Source organism: Epinephelus fuscoguttatus, linkage group LG11, assembly GCF_011397635.1.
Source record: "Epinephelus fuscoguttatus linkage group LG11, E.fuscoguttatus.final_Chr_v1".
NCBI classification, from domain to species: domain Eukaryota; kingdom Metazoa; phylum Chordata; class Actinopteri; order Perciformes; family Serranidae; genus Epinephelus; species Epinephelus fuscoguttatus.
This window is the reverse complement of record NC_064762.1, coordinates 28,261,426-28,276,882: the sequence shown is the minus strand read 5'-3', so window position 1 is coordinate 28,276,882 and position 15,457 is coordinate 28,261,426. Positions and strand designations below refer to the sequence as shown.

Sequence of the window (15,457 nt, the reverse complement as noted above, 5' to 3'; positions counted from 1 at the left end):
AAAAAAAAAAAAACTTGAATGGAAACACCAGAAATTCATAAAAAGGCTGAAATATCGCAAAAAAGTTTTTACGCTTGGAGGGGGTGGAAAAGTCAGCGTATCGATATTAGGGAAATTCGACTTTTGGCAATGGAAACAGATTTAGCAAATAAACAATGACGTAGGCTACCGAATCCTAAAAAAATGAAGCTGCTTTCTCAAGAGAGCTACCTGGAGACTACTTGGGGAACACCGGAGGGTGGCTACCATGTTTCCCCAGCAGGACAGTGTTACCAGCAGTAATCGCCAAAAAAGCAGCACCACTAGATGCCTCCTGCTGCTGCTGCCATCATTAGTCATTAGTCATACTTCTACTGTTATTATACACATATGACTATTGTCACACATGTATACTGCCAGATATTAATAGTTGCTCTTCCTGAGGTTTCTACCGTTTTTTTCCCCCGTTAAAGAGGTTTTTTTGGGGAGTTTTTCCTTATCCGCTGTGAGGGTCATAAGGACAGAGGGATGTCGTATGCTGTAAAGCCCTGTGAGGCAAATTGCGGTTTGTGATATTGGGCTTTATAAATAAAATTGATTGATTGATTGATTGACTAGCTAGCTCCCTGCCAACTCAGTGCAGTGCTGGCACTTTTTACGTTACTACAACAACATTTTGGAGGAGCGAGTGGAGCGGAGCTTCAGAGCTGCTTTTCTGAAGCAAAACAAAAGTTTACATGTTCTAAAAAAGAGAAAACATCGCATGTCCTGCGATGTGACTATTGCACATGCGCACATCTCGATGGCGATGTTCAAACGATAGCGTGCATGGTATAGGATTCCTCATAGGCTGTACTCACTAATGCCTGATGCCGCATTTTAGGCAGTATCAGAGGCATTTCCGATACTGGTATCAGTACAACTATATACACGTTTATGTGGCCTTCTGGGGTCCATACCTGAAAGCAGGTTGAGCAAACTCCGATTATAACCCTGGTTGGTGATATGCACTTGAGTAGAGCAATAGGCTAGAGCTTGTGCCGTGTCATCGGCCGATTAATTGGCTATCGGCTTTTTCCTGCTCCAAACTATCGTTATTATAGTGGCCATTAAAAATCCACTATCAGTCGACTTCTGCATCAAACCCAACAGGAAACAAAATACAAGGCATACATTAAATTTGTTCCGTGTTGTTGTGTATCACATGTGTAAGCCATGCACTGAACTTGCAATGCCACCAGGATGAAGTCCATTTGTCAGAACTGATGCTCTATTCTCAGCATAGTCAGATTTTGACATGTCTGTTGAATTTTCCTCTCAAACAGCCCACAGCTTAGACCAACAAGACAGATGGCGTTTTACTTCACACACACACACACACACACACACACACACACACACACACACACACACACACACACACAGTTCTCTCCTAGCCCAGTCCAGGTCACACTGGAATAGATGGCAAACGACCTAAAAATTCAGGCACATTCTCTTTGTCTCCAACAGGAGACATTAGTAGTGACCTTTAATGTGCTATGGCCCAGTCAAGTGTGTTTATTTTAGACAGAAAAAAAAGACACACACCCTTTGGGGAGTTTTTTTTGGTTGGTTGAACACATGAGTGCCCTCCAGTGCTGGCCCTCGGCTAGATTGAGAGGCGAGGCGAGGCATGGAGAGCCTGTTTCAACCTTTAGCTTGTTTGGCTGTTGAGGAGCACAACCAGTGGTCTGTCAACGGTATCAATTAAAAAGACGACAATGGGGAAACCACAGAGACAGGAAACGCCTCAGACAGCAATACAGGGGCAACGACTGTGCACTCCAAAATGTATGTATTTTTTGAGTTGACATGGCCTTGCCAGAGACATATTGAGGTCATGCCCTTGGTAATATATCTGTGAATTTAGGGCCTTTAATTACACAAAGAGGAGTCTACCCTCTACAACTGCATGAATATTCAACATTTTGTTTTTCTGTCAGGCAGAGTCTGCTGCCATTTTATACTGAATATCTTAAAATGTGATTGTTTAAGGCACACAGGTAAGTAAATACTGTAAAATAAAAATGATTTAGGATATTCCTACAGAACACCTTTGCAGGAGGCTTTGAAAGAACATTTAATTATAGTAAAGGGCAGAAAACTCATACAGAAACTGTAGCTGAACATATAGTGGAAAAGCTTAACAAATAAATATATTAAATTGTGAAATTTCTGAACTTTATCATTTAATTTAAACAGTTTGGTTGGTGTCTAGTCCATACCACAATCTCGTTCTTTCCTCTTGCTAAAAAACTACCATATATCCTGTCCAATATTTGGCCAGTGACGTGGAAAATGTAATTAATTACCCATTACTTATCACTCCTTGAAATAGTAATCCTACGACTCTACTGATCACTTAACAGCATAAGTAATTAATTAAGTTACATGTTACATCACCCAACCTCACTGCAAACCCATGAGTACATCATGTAACTTGTCACGTGAAACGCTGAATTAATGCCCATCTATAACTTGAGAATTTTAGTCAAAACTGACTGAGACTTATAGAGAAGAAACTAATCAAACATCACAATCCATTACAGTGCTGCAATCCAAACTGTGGTCCAAACTCATGTTCTCTTTGTTGCAGCTGTGAGGAATCTTTCCAGAGAGTTAAGTAGAAAAAAATCCACATTGCAGTCTGTACCTGTAAAAAGGAAGGGTTGCTACCCCATTCGTACAACTGAAATCCATTGCCATCAGAGTAATGCGTTCATTGATTTTAGAAAACAGTCTTCTGTGTGTTGTCAGAGCACCACATTAGAGAACTCTTCTTCAATTGCCGGTGTGTCCTTGTAAAAAAACAACTGGGCTCCGAGATAAAGCCTTGGTAAAAACAAAACAAACAAAAAAAAAACAAAACTGCAGGCTCGATGGCTTATAATGGGGCTGAGATTAAATTAAATTCCATAATGTCTAACAGGAGTCAGGGTACAGCTTAAGGCTGGGCCGACAATTCACTGGCACAGAGCTCCAAATGAGCTCCTGATGATCTGGAGAAACTTAACAAGGTAATAATTCATCTTCCAGGGGACATTTAACATATTCTGGTCAGTGAGATCTGGATGGAAAAAGCCCTTGGTGGTTGTTCTGATCGGAGTTCATAAGGACAGCTGATGTTAGAGTTGGACAGTTACAAGACTTCTGTGAAAGGAGGAGGTCTAAATAATTCAAAATACTCTTCAAGCATAAAATATTACAATTAGAATAGACATTTGGAGATGTTATAAATCTGACTTCTCTTTCTAATCTTCACAGTTATTATTTCTAAAATCTTCGCTGAAAAAAAATAGAACTGCAACACTTGTTTCAATTTTTCAAGAGTTGAAATAAAAGATCTAGGACTTTTTGTATGCACAACAAGAACTTAATTCTCTCATTTAAAAAAAAAAAAAGTTAAAATTTGTTTTAGTGAGCATGGACACAATAAAAGCTCACCCTAACATGTGCAGTTTTATCACACAACACAATGCCACAGATGTCGCAAAATTTGAGCAATTGGCATGCTGACTGCAGGAATGGCCACCAGAGCTGTTGCCTGTGAACTGAATGTTCATTTCGCTACCATAAGCCATCTCCAAAGTCGTTCCTAAGAATTTGGCAGTACATCCAACCAGCCTCCCAAACGCAGACCACTGTGCCATTCGTCCCGGCCATCACGTCATGTTGCGGCGTGATAATGCACGGCCCCATGTTGTGAGGATCTGTACACAATTCTTGGAAGCTGAAAACATCCCAGTTCTTGCATGGCCTGCATACTCACCAGACATGTTACCCAGTGAGCAAGTTTGGGATGCTCTGGATCAGCGTGTGTGACAGTGTGTCCGACTTCCTGCCAATGTCTGGCAACTTCAGACAGCTATTGAAGAGGAGTAGGCCAACGTTTCATAGGTCACAATCAACAACCTGTGTGGCACTGCATTAAGCAAATAGTGTCACACCAGATAGCGACTGATTTACTGGGGTACCTGTGACCAAAAAATGCATTGCTGTAGCACTAGAAGTGAATCTTTATAAATGTTTTTTTTATCAAAACAAAACTTCAGGTTTTACCTTGGTCTTTTATTGTGACCATCCCAATGAACACCTGTGTAGTAATAATGCTGTTTAATCAGCATGTTGATATGCCACACCTGTCAGGTGGATGGATTATCTTGGCAAACAAGAAGTCCTCACTAAATTTTAACAAACTCGTGAAGAACATTTGAGAGAATTAAGTCTTTCTTATGCATGAAAAAAATTCATATCTCTTATTTCAACTCCTGAACTCTTCTCAAAATGAAAGCAAAAACAAACGTGTTTATATTTGTGCTCAGTGTATATTCAGCAGGTTGCGGCCTCTCCTTGAAGCAATGTACGCCGGCTGTGTCTGTTAGCAAACTGCAATGTCACAATGGGATTTGACCCGCTCTGGATTTAGAAACAGAGATGTACCTGTTCTGGTGGGTGAGAATCAGTAGCAGTGTGCCGGTTATAGACAGCGGAGTTGAGTGCCAAAAGATGGAGAGAGGGATCGGAGACGACAGGAGGAGACATGGGTGCCATCGTCGCCTCTAGGTGTATTTAATTTTAGCTATAAAAGGGGTGAATCTCCCAAATCTCCAAGGGCAGGGAGCTGTTCTATTGGAACAGATAGTCTTGTCTTATAAAACTCTGTCCTTCAAAACTCTGTACTGGTCAAACTATGATTCAAACCCACAAAGAGAGGAGACTGACGTATCATGCTTTTGTTAAATTAATCAATCAACTGGGCACAATATTATCGACATTGCAACCAAAATGACACAATCAGTCAGCCTCCGCGTAACTAGATAATTTGTGAGCAGCACAAACTGTATTTATAGAGCGACGCTGACAGGAGGGTGAATGCAGAGCGCTCTGGGTGAAATATTGTTTCTGACTGAAACTGTTTGCACCACGATGAAAAGCTGTTACAAGAGTCTAGACGTGGGATGAAACGGCAATCAGTCTGCCCTTCAGTTACCCAATCAGTGTGCAATTCAATTATTATTGCAACACAGCACTTCATTTTAAATCTGTATACAATACGTTACTGTTATTGAATGTCATTTCAATTTATAACCCAACACCTAAGCAGTTCAGACTTACAAAAGTCATTAATGCTGATGCTGTATAAAATGAATCACCTCTATTTGTGAGTTGGATTATCTATAGTGCCTTACATTTTCATGATATAGAGGGCTTTACAAATATAATTATCATGCTGTAATGTTTAGCAATATTTGAACTTTTAGGCTTCTTATATTTCTGAAAGTCCTTCAAAATAACAGTCTCCATAAACTAAATATCTGAATCATGTTACATGTGCCAAAGCAACCGAAAGCTTACTTTTAAATGTCCAATCTTAAAAGTTTGGCAAGCATTCTTAGCCCACTGTTTGGTAGATAGATGGATGGTTAGATAGGTAGATGGGTGGATGGTTAGATAGATAGATGGGTGGATGGTTAGACAGATGGATGGGTGGATGGTAAGATAGATGGATGGATGGATGATTAGATAGGTGGATGGATGATTAGATAGGTGGGTGGATGGATGGATGGATGGATGGATGGATGGATGGATGTTAGACAGATGGATGGATGATAGATGGATGGATGTTAGACAGGTGGATGTTAGATAGAAGGATGGATGTTAGATGGATGGATGGATGGATGGATGGATGGTTAGATAGGTGGATGGATGGATGGATGGATGGATGGATGGATGGTTAGGTAGATAGATGGATGGATGGTTAGATAGGTGGATGGATGGATGGTTAGGTAGATGGATGGATGGTTAGATAGATAGATGGGTAGACGGTAGTGGGATGGATGGTTAGATAGAAGGATGGATGTTAGATGGATGGATGGTTAGATGGACAGAGAGAGAGAGAGAGACAGACAGACAGCTTTATTGTCCTCCTCAGTAGCTTATTTCAAACACATCAAAGGTAGGTACAGACACTTAACAAAATACACTATTACAAACATACACTTAAACAATATATATGATACAACAGTGCAAATAGGCTGGTAGGACCAATAAGTTAAGTCCAGACAGGAGCAGCTCAAACTCTCTCTATGTTCAAAATAGAGTTCAAAAATTCAGCTTATCTTTTCCATCAGGCCTGTGTGGATGGGATTTGATCAGATATCATTGACAGTGGGCTTGCAAATAATCTGTCATCTGTCATCACATTGATTTAAATGTTGCCGAACTGATTAGTGCACAGAGGTATGTAAACCTTACTTTAAATCAGTGAGTAAAGCAAGAAGAAAAGCACACCTATAGAAATCTCTTAAGTGAAATAACCCAAACGCTGGTAGCAAAATTGTTATTTTAGGCAACCATTTTGTAGCAAAAAGTAAAAAGATTGAGAACGTATATGATCAGGCTCTTTAAACTCATCCCCCACCTCTGATTAACAAGCTGCTGTAGACAGATGGATGTTATTTGTCAGGACAACCACGCCTCCTTTAATTTTTGTTTGCCTCACATCTAAAGTCAATTAATCAGCATCTTGACCTTTTAAACAATTTGTTGCACACTAACATGACCTATACACTTCCCTGGCTTTATTTAGAGTCTGTCTTGAGAGCAGAGCTGCTCACATTAATAGAAAGACACGAGCAGAGATAATAAATTGGACACTGACTACATGTCAATGCTAATAGAAGATTACAAGCAGACTGCATCTTGCTCATATCTCTGGCTCTTTGCTATTGAAGGTTTTAGGTTGGGGGAAAAAAACATATTTTGTAATGCGGTTTGATAAAACATACCCAAATCACGGCTGGTTGCCAAAGTACTTGGTTGAGAAGATAAACATAGTTGCCTGCCAACATTTTGGGAAGATATATGGCTGGTGGTTTTAGTCACTTGAAAGCTTGAGTTGAGCATGAAGTGTTTTCAAGTATCTAGTAGCAAAAACAAATTGTACAACAAACCAAAAAGCAAGCTCAACATTACAGCCTCACTGAGGTGGTGCAACATGCAGCCAAACACACTGGAGAAGCAAACAGCTGACAACACAGCTGGCGACCAAGGAGTTGTGCTCCTTCAGGGAATGACCACAGAGGGGACATACACCCCCACCCCCCTAAAAAGGATCCAGCCCATCTGTAGTCTTCTTCCATTCAACAGCAATATAAAAAGAGAATAAATATGGGTTACCCAGGCTCAATGTAGGATTGGTTTCTGACCCGTCATCCAGGGTGGGTATTGGTCAGACTAAACACGCAATTTGAAAATGGCAACCTGAGATTAAGGAAACTGTGATAGGCTTTTTTTGTACTTTCTTCAAACATTTTAGAAACCAAACAATTTATTGACTGACTGAGGAAATAATCGTCAGGTTAATCAATGATGAAAAATGAAACTAATCATTAGTTGCAGCCCTAATATCTATTTAAAATTACAATTTATTAGTCTGGGAGTTTTTTGCAACCATATGGTTGAAAAACTTGTTGAAGGACAGCAAAGCAAGGGAGCAGCTATTCCCCTCCCAGTTGTCAATCTTATGTAACAAACTAACCTTTAAAGTCCCAGTGAAATAGAAGTTGGAGTGTCTTTAGCTTTCGCGCTGTGACATATTCATTCATTTTCCTTAGCCCATTAGCGGTCTGGGGAGGCTGGAGTCTATCCCAGCTGACATTGCTGCAGGGTCCTAGAACTAACGCTGATTTGAGAAAGATTGCTTTAAGATTCTTTGCGCCACACACCTGGAACGAACTGCAGTGTACTTTGAAGCTTGGTACTCTGGTTCCAATGGGTCAATTCCGAAATCTAGTCAAAGTCTGACTGTTTTGTGTCGTTAATTATGTACTCAGGTCTCTCTTGAAAGTGAGATCTTGATCACAACAAGACTTACCTAATTAAATAAAGGTATATAAATTGGACGAGAGGCAGGGTACACCCTGAACAAGTAGCCAGACTATCAGAACTGACACATAGAGACAGACAACCAATCACACTCACATTCACACCTATGGACCATTTAGAGTCACCAATTAACCTGCATGTCCGTGGATTGTGGGGGGAAGAGTCCCCACAGAAAACCCATGCTGACACAGAAAGAACATGCAAACTCCACACAGATGGGCTTCGAACCCCCAACTACAGGTTGAACCAGGAACCTTCTTGCTATGGGCAACAATGCTAACCACAGTACCACCGTGCAGCCTGTGAACTATTTCACAATAAAATGAAATATTTGAGCGATGAACAGTCACAAGAGGAGTTTCAATCAAATCTTTCACAGTGGATTGGACTGCTAAAAAGTAGGTGGGCTTAGAGTTTAGCTCAATACGGACCTACAGCAGAGTCTGAGCACACCTCCCTCACCGTTAAGGGAGGACGAAGGAGAGATGAATGAATTACACCACATTGATCTGGAAATAAAGACAAAGGTTTTCTCCCCTGAGGTTAACCTGAAACTTTTTTTCATTTCTATAAAATGTAACTTGACCTGTTGTTTTATTATTTTATGCAGTATTGTTAAGAGCCTGGCCCATTCTGCTGGCCAGTTTGAACCAGTAATCCAGGTTACTGTGCATCAGGGAAACAGCCTCTGGTATGGAAAGTGGCTTCATTGCATAATATTCCAGGTCAGGCTAATATTATCGTCATACATCATGTTCTATAGGAGCTGGAAATGGCTGTGACAAGGCTCTGGGGCCAAGCTGTCTTATTTACTGATGGGGTCTGCTGGAGCAGCCAACTAAAACCTATTTACTTTTCTATAGCAGAGACATGAGGAATGGACAGAGATGGAGAAACACTGAGAAAGACTAACAGAGAGAGTTAAACAGGCTAATCTAACAATTAGTATTCACACAGCTGCTGTCTTCTCTCTTCCTACATTTACGTATGATAAATTCCAGTAATGAAACAGTGGATGGAATTTACACAAAGCTGATTGAATTTCCTCATTAAACATAAGAAGGAAATCATTAAATATGAGCCTGTAAATCTTCCACACTGTATAATGGAATCGACTTAGTGGGGTTTTTGGCATTTTCCCCACGGCAAAAGCTGAAGTTATGTATTTCAATCAAAGGTAGTTCAATTAAAACACCTCCTTTCTTAAGTATTATATAAGGCCTTTAAAACATTTGACACCTGCCATTTACTTTTTTTAGCAACAGGATATATGGTGAAATCTAGCTGCAGATTAACACCAAACTTATCATGTCTCATAAAATACATTTCCCTAAATATCTCAGAAATATTGTCCTGTCTGTGTGTGTTTCCAGAACAGTGGCCTGACAATCCTTTTTTGACAGGTAAAGCTTGAAAGAGTCTCTCAGAGAGAGCTGGGTGTAGACAGACAGAAAGGAGGCTCAACATCACAAGAGTAATCTTACTGCCTAAATTGAACAATACAGTCCTGACCCAAGTCTGGGGCTTCAAACCTTCTTCGTAGCACCCTGCATATATACACTCAAAGTGCTGTCATCCTGTCACTTCTGTAATTTGATGAGACGCACAAATCAACAGCTCAGCTATAGTCCCCACCTTGACACAAATAATGCAAAGCGTGCTCTACTGATGATGTAAGTGTACAGAAACACTTGATGTTCAGAAATAACTCTGAATTCTGCTCTTTGTCTTTTCATGTAGTGATGGTAAGACTGCATTAAGGACTACTGTAAGGCTGCTATTATTAGACTCAGTCACAACTTCCATTCATTATACTCTGAATAACACCACACGGCTGCACAGAAAACTATTACTATTAACCAGAGCCAACCACAGACCTTAAGGGGGCAAATGGAGCAATGTACTTATACAATCTAAGCTTGTTTATTGATGTGACACTTTCTCAAGCAAAGGACAGGTGACGTCCATGTCTGCACCATGTTTAAGGTCCAGTGTAGCTTAGTGGTTGTGTGGCAGTTATTTTAAAATGAATATATAGAAACTGATGTTACCTGCACTGAAAGATAATTTTATCAGAACTAAAATATTATTTAAAGCTAGAGTTGTACCGATACCGATACCAGTATCGGAAATGCCTCCGATACTGCCTAAAATGCGGTATCGGGTATTAGTACAGCCTATGACCAATCCGATACCATGTAATGCCTCACGTCATTACGCATACGCGCGCCACAGGAAAACAAAACAGAAACGGAGCAGAGTTTAAAAAGCATTCTACTGTAGCCTTTAAAATGTCTTTTTTACCAAATTGTGTGGCTGCACTTTAACCTGTGTCTTGATCTATGTCAACACTGGATAATAATAACAATAAAAAAAGGTTTATGGCATTCATTCTACTATTATGCATTTATTTCTTAATATTTTACATAGAGTTTTAGGAATTGAGACATAAAACAATTCATATCCCATCCATTTTTATTTTATGCGCTGGTATCGGATCAGTACTCGGTATTGGCAGACACCTAAGGTTCGGGATCAGAATCGGTATCGGGAAGGAAAAAGTGGTATCGGTGCATCTCTATCTAAAGCTACACTTATCCATGTCTACATGTCTACACCCAACCGTGTAGTTTCCCACAGCTCTAAAAGGCATTTTATCATCTTTCAGGTCTTTGTTTTGGTTTAAGAGCTTACAGCTTTACTGTTTTGGTTCAGTCTCACTGCTCTCATCAAACCAGCTTATAGAAGCTGTTTTCAGCAAGCAAACCATTAAAAATAAAACACTTAGGTATGGTTAGGAAGATGAGATGTCATGATGTCATTCTGGCTCAAAATACCTGGTTTGGGGGAACAATCCCAGTAGGAAAAGTAGCAACAAAACAAAAACAAAAACAAAAAACGTGGCACTATGCCCGCTGGAAAAACAGTGATGGGTCGCTACAAAACACCAATCTTTGGAGCCTAAAAAGCTTCTGGAAAAACACAGGTGGATTTATGAAGAGGTCGCTACAAATCACCCACATTTGGAGCCTAAAAAGCCAAAGGAAACACACTGAGACATCACTAAAAGCTCCCCCCTTTGGAGCCTAAAAAGCAGATGGAAACCTATTGATGGGTAGCTACAACACACCCACATTTGGAGCCTAAAAAAACAAAAGAAACACACCAATGGGCCACTACAAAACACCAATGTCTGGAGCCTAAAAAGCTGATGGAAAAACACAGATTGGTTGCTACACAACACTAACATTTGGAGCCTTAAAAGCAGGTGAAAACCTATTAACAGGTTGCTACAAATTAGGGATGTCCTGATCCGATATTCGAATCGGTATCGGCCACCGATATTAGCAAAAAATGTGCATCGGCATCGGATCGGTCCGATCCAATTTTTCACGGAATCTGATCCAGGTTTTCCGGCCAGCCCAGCGCTCCGCGATTCAAGCAGTCCATTCCAGTGATCCACTCCAGCTCTTACTATCAATCCACCAGGCCAGCATGCAGACGGCACACACGGAGGGTAGGAAGAGTAGCGGTCAATTTAGTTAACTGACTATATGTTTTCTGCTCTGGTTTTTTTTTTTTTGAGAGGGATATTTTTATTTGGTTTACACTCACAAAGAGCACTGATGGCATTGTTTTGGGCACAATTAGTGAAATTGGAGCCATGGATGGACTATTGCTTGTTTAAACAGGCTGGCACTGACACTACTAAAATAACTGAAAAAGAAAGGCTGCGTTGTTTGTTAAATGTCAATAATGTCTTGTGGTGTTAATCTATTTTTTATTTATTAGGTGGCCAAAGCACAAGTGTGTGGAGTCTTGCTGCTATTTTAATTTCAATGTTAGACATTTTAAAGATTTCTTGTGTTGATTTATTTTCTATTTATTAAGGAGCCAAAGCAGCCAAAGCAAACAGCTATATTTTTTATTTAATGTTAATGTTCAAGTTTAAAGTTTGTTTATTTAACCCTGTTAACAATAAACGGGTCAGTTTCTCATACCAACTGTTGTGCATCATTCTAACTAACCCAATTAAGTAGTTGTTCTTGTGAGAGTAATATCGCTTGATCAAACCTTTTCTAACATGACTGACAACAAAATAAGTGAATATGTATAATACACGCTTGGATCGGATCGGTATCAGTATCAGCCAAAACTCAAGGCTGTAATATCGGTATCGGATCGGAAGTTAAAAAGCTGGATTGGGACATCCCTACTACAAATCACCCAGATATGGAGCCTAAAAAGACAAAGGAATCCCACCGAGACGTCACTATAAAACACCTTCGGAGCCTAAAAAGATGCTTGAAAACAGACAGGTCGCTACAAAACACCCACATGTGGAGCCTAGAAAGCTGATGGAAACCCAGCGATGTGTAGTTACAACACACCCTCCTTTGTAGCCTTAAAAAAAAACAAATGAAACACACCAAGGGGCCACTACAAAACACCAGTATCTGGAGACTAAAAAGGTGCTGGAGAAACACAGACGGGTCGCTACAAATCAATCATGTTTGGAGCCTAAAAAGCTGCTGGAAAAACAGACAGGTCGCTACATAACACCAACATCTGTAGCCTAAAAGCCGATGAAAACCCACTGATGTGTGGCTACAACACACCCATATTCTGAGCCTAAAAACCAAAGGAAATACACCAACGGGCCACTACAAAACAATCACTTTTGGAACCTAAAAAGCAGATGGACACAAACAGAGGGGTTGTTGCCAAAAAAAACAAAAAACAAAAAAACACCCCACACATATGGAGCCTAAAAAGCTGACAGAAACACACCAGGGGTTTTCTACAAAACACCCAAGTTTTGAGCCTAAAAAGCTGATGTAAACGCACTGACAGGTCGCTACAAAACACCCACTCTGACAGTGATCTTCAGCATGGCAGCTGCTCACCTAGATGACACATCATCCCTCTTCCCCTCCACCTTCCAATGACAAAATCAGCTCATATACTATACCACTTTAAAAATGTTGACATAGTACATATGAAAGGTGCAAATGTAAAAAATCTATAGTTTGCCAAAAATGTACAATGCCAACATTTTCATCTGGCAACTGGGCTGGCCAATAACATGTCTGCTGGATGCGTTTGTGTTTACAGCTTATTCACCTGTTCCTACACTAACAACAATTAATTTATACTACTTTAAAACACCATTTACATTTTTATGTTACCAACTGATTACAGGCAGTTTACTGTAAATTATTTAAAGGGGAGTATAGTGTTCTTACAGAGGAGAAGATGAATCAAATATGAACAATTTCTCTGCTTCTGGCTTCACTGACACAGACCTGTACCTTCACATAAGAGAGCAACATAAAAAAAAAAAAAAACAAACAAACACTGAGAAAAACTTCAAACCATATCAAGTACATGAGTGTATTTAGGTGTCAAGAGACCTGTCTTATCAGCAGTGGAGGCACAGCTACCTCTTTCACACATGAATGCCATCTTATCTAGTCAAGAGCCTGCAACGGCACTACTCTAAACTGTCTCTCTCACACACACACACACACACACACACACACACACACCCCTCATCTGGAGCTGAAGGTATCTAAACAAATATTCTCACTGAGAATTTAATTAGGTCAAGAGAGAGAGAGAAAGAGCTCTTCACAAATTAAAAATCCAATTCCCACTCTTATTAATCCAATCAGACAGAATAAATCACAGTATCCATTATGTGTACAAACACTTGGAGTACAGACAAAACACCTGCAAAGAGAGCGTGTACACTGATCTAACACAGTCTCAATAAAAATTAAATGAATGTTTTTTTTCTTTTTTACTACATCATTGCTTACAAGATTGTGTCCACCCCCTCTACTAAGCGACAACTGCATCCAAAATAGATTTATTGTCTCAGAGGGATATTTGGTTTCACAGCCGGTACACAGAAACGTACAGATATACACATAGCAACACATAGTTACACACATAGCAACATTAAGATATAGACAGTACACAAAATCTCAATGAACGCATCCATGATCTCGGCTCACAACAGTGTCAACAAGGAGGATTGTTCGGGACTATCAGTTTTAGGACCGTCTTTGAAATATTAGCCAGTTTTATCTCAATCCTTTCAAATCTCTGCTCCCTTTATCTCTCAACACAATTAAGACAAAACCAAATACATCACAGATTAAATGTGATTTTAATGAGTCGTATTGATCCTCTGCCATTGGCACGGCTGCCGTCATAACAGATTTGTGGAATCCTCTCCTTTTAGCTTTATGTTTACTTTGGCGGCGTTTCTCTGAGTCCAGCTTTTATTAAGCCAACAATCTCAGCCAACAAAACACAATGAGACAACAGGAGGAGCAACATGTAGCCTGTGCGTGTGTGCGTGTGTGGCTGGGGGATATGAAAGTACTTAAAAAAGATGCAGTTATTATCCTAGTTTAATTTGGTTTTGGCTGCACACACACACACACTTACACGCACACACACATTCAAAGTTGGTTGGGGGTGATCACTCGTATCAGTCACAGCAGAAAGACCCTAAACAAAGTGCGTGTGAGCGCATGTGTATGCGATATTTATTAACGAGGCCCTGCAGTCATGTAGCAGCGTGCTCTGTGTTTGTTTCACAACTGAAAGGCAGACGGAGAATTAAGGTTTTCAGAACAGAGTTGTGTGAAATAGAGAAAAAGAAGCGGGGACAGAAGAAGACACCACACGTCACCACACTCATTAACACCAACAACTGGCAAGTGGCACAAACAGAATATAAATATATGATAAAGTTGACATTTAGAGGCATCCATAGATGGATGACTCTAACTGACGGCCAATTTGGCTGCTAATCTAAAGGCCAAGGCCGCTGGTGGCAGGGACAAGAGATCAATCGTGTGTGTTTGCGTGTGTGTGTGTGTGTGTGTGTGTGTGTGTGTGTGTGTGTGTGTGTGTGTGTACGGTCTCTCACTCACCAAATAGATTGCTGGAGTGGCCTTGCTTGGAGACGGGCCTGAGCTCATTGGAACCCCAGGCGTAGCGCCTGTAGCTGTCCCACGCATGTTTCATCATCTGACAGGGAGGAAGAGGAGGAGGAGAGAGGGGGAGAGATGAGAAATGAGGAGAGTTAAAGAGGACAATTCAACTTTGAGCTGTAATAAAGACAATGAAGTCATTTTCGTACAATGGTTTGTTTCTAGCCCAAATGATACTGGATTTTCATGGTAAATACCAACGTCTGAGAGACAATTTTTTAAATACATAGACACATATGAAACATTTTGATGAGGGTGGGGGGAAAAAAATCAATACAGCATAGTAACGCGATATTTTTGTGTGGCAATATTGTATCGTCACACAGAGCCAAGTATTTATTCATTTTTATTATATAAATCATTAAAATCACAAATACAAATTAAACTTTGGGTAGCCTACTAGAATAATATAATCAATTGCTTTTTCAGTGCACTGTACACATTTTGCTACAAATACAATCAAGTTAGATGAATAGACTGAAAACTTTGTCAACATCTGCGCTATCTAATAAGATAAATTTTTACTTTGGGGACATCATTTA

General features: G+C 40.1%; 1 protein-coding gene across 1 annotated transcript in view; it reads right to left on the bottom strand.

Annotated features, from left to right (window-relative positions):
- man1a1 (mannosidase, alpha, class 1A, member 1) overlaps window positions 1-15,457 on the bottom strand; it is a 200,314-nt gene that overhangs the window by 129,598 nt on the left and 55,259 nt on the right. Inside the window, exon 2 of the mRNA XM_049589654.1 lies at window positions 14,856-14,952. Coding sequence (XP_049445611.1) covers window positions 14,856-14,952 — 97 coding nt within the window. The remainder of the gene's footprint in view (window positions 1-14,855; window positions 14,953-15,457) is intronic.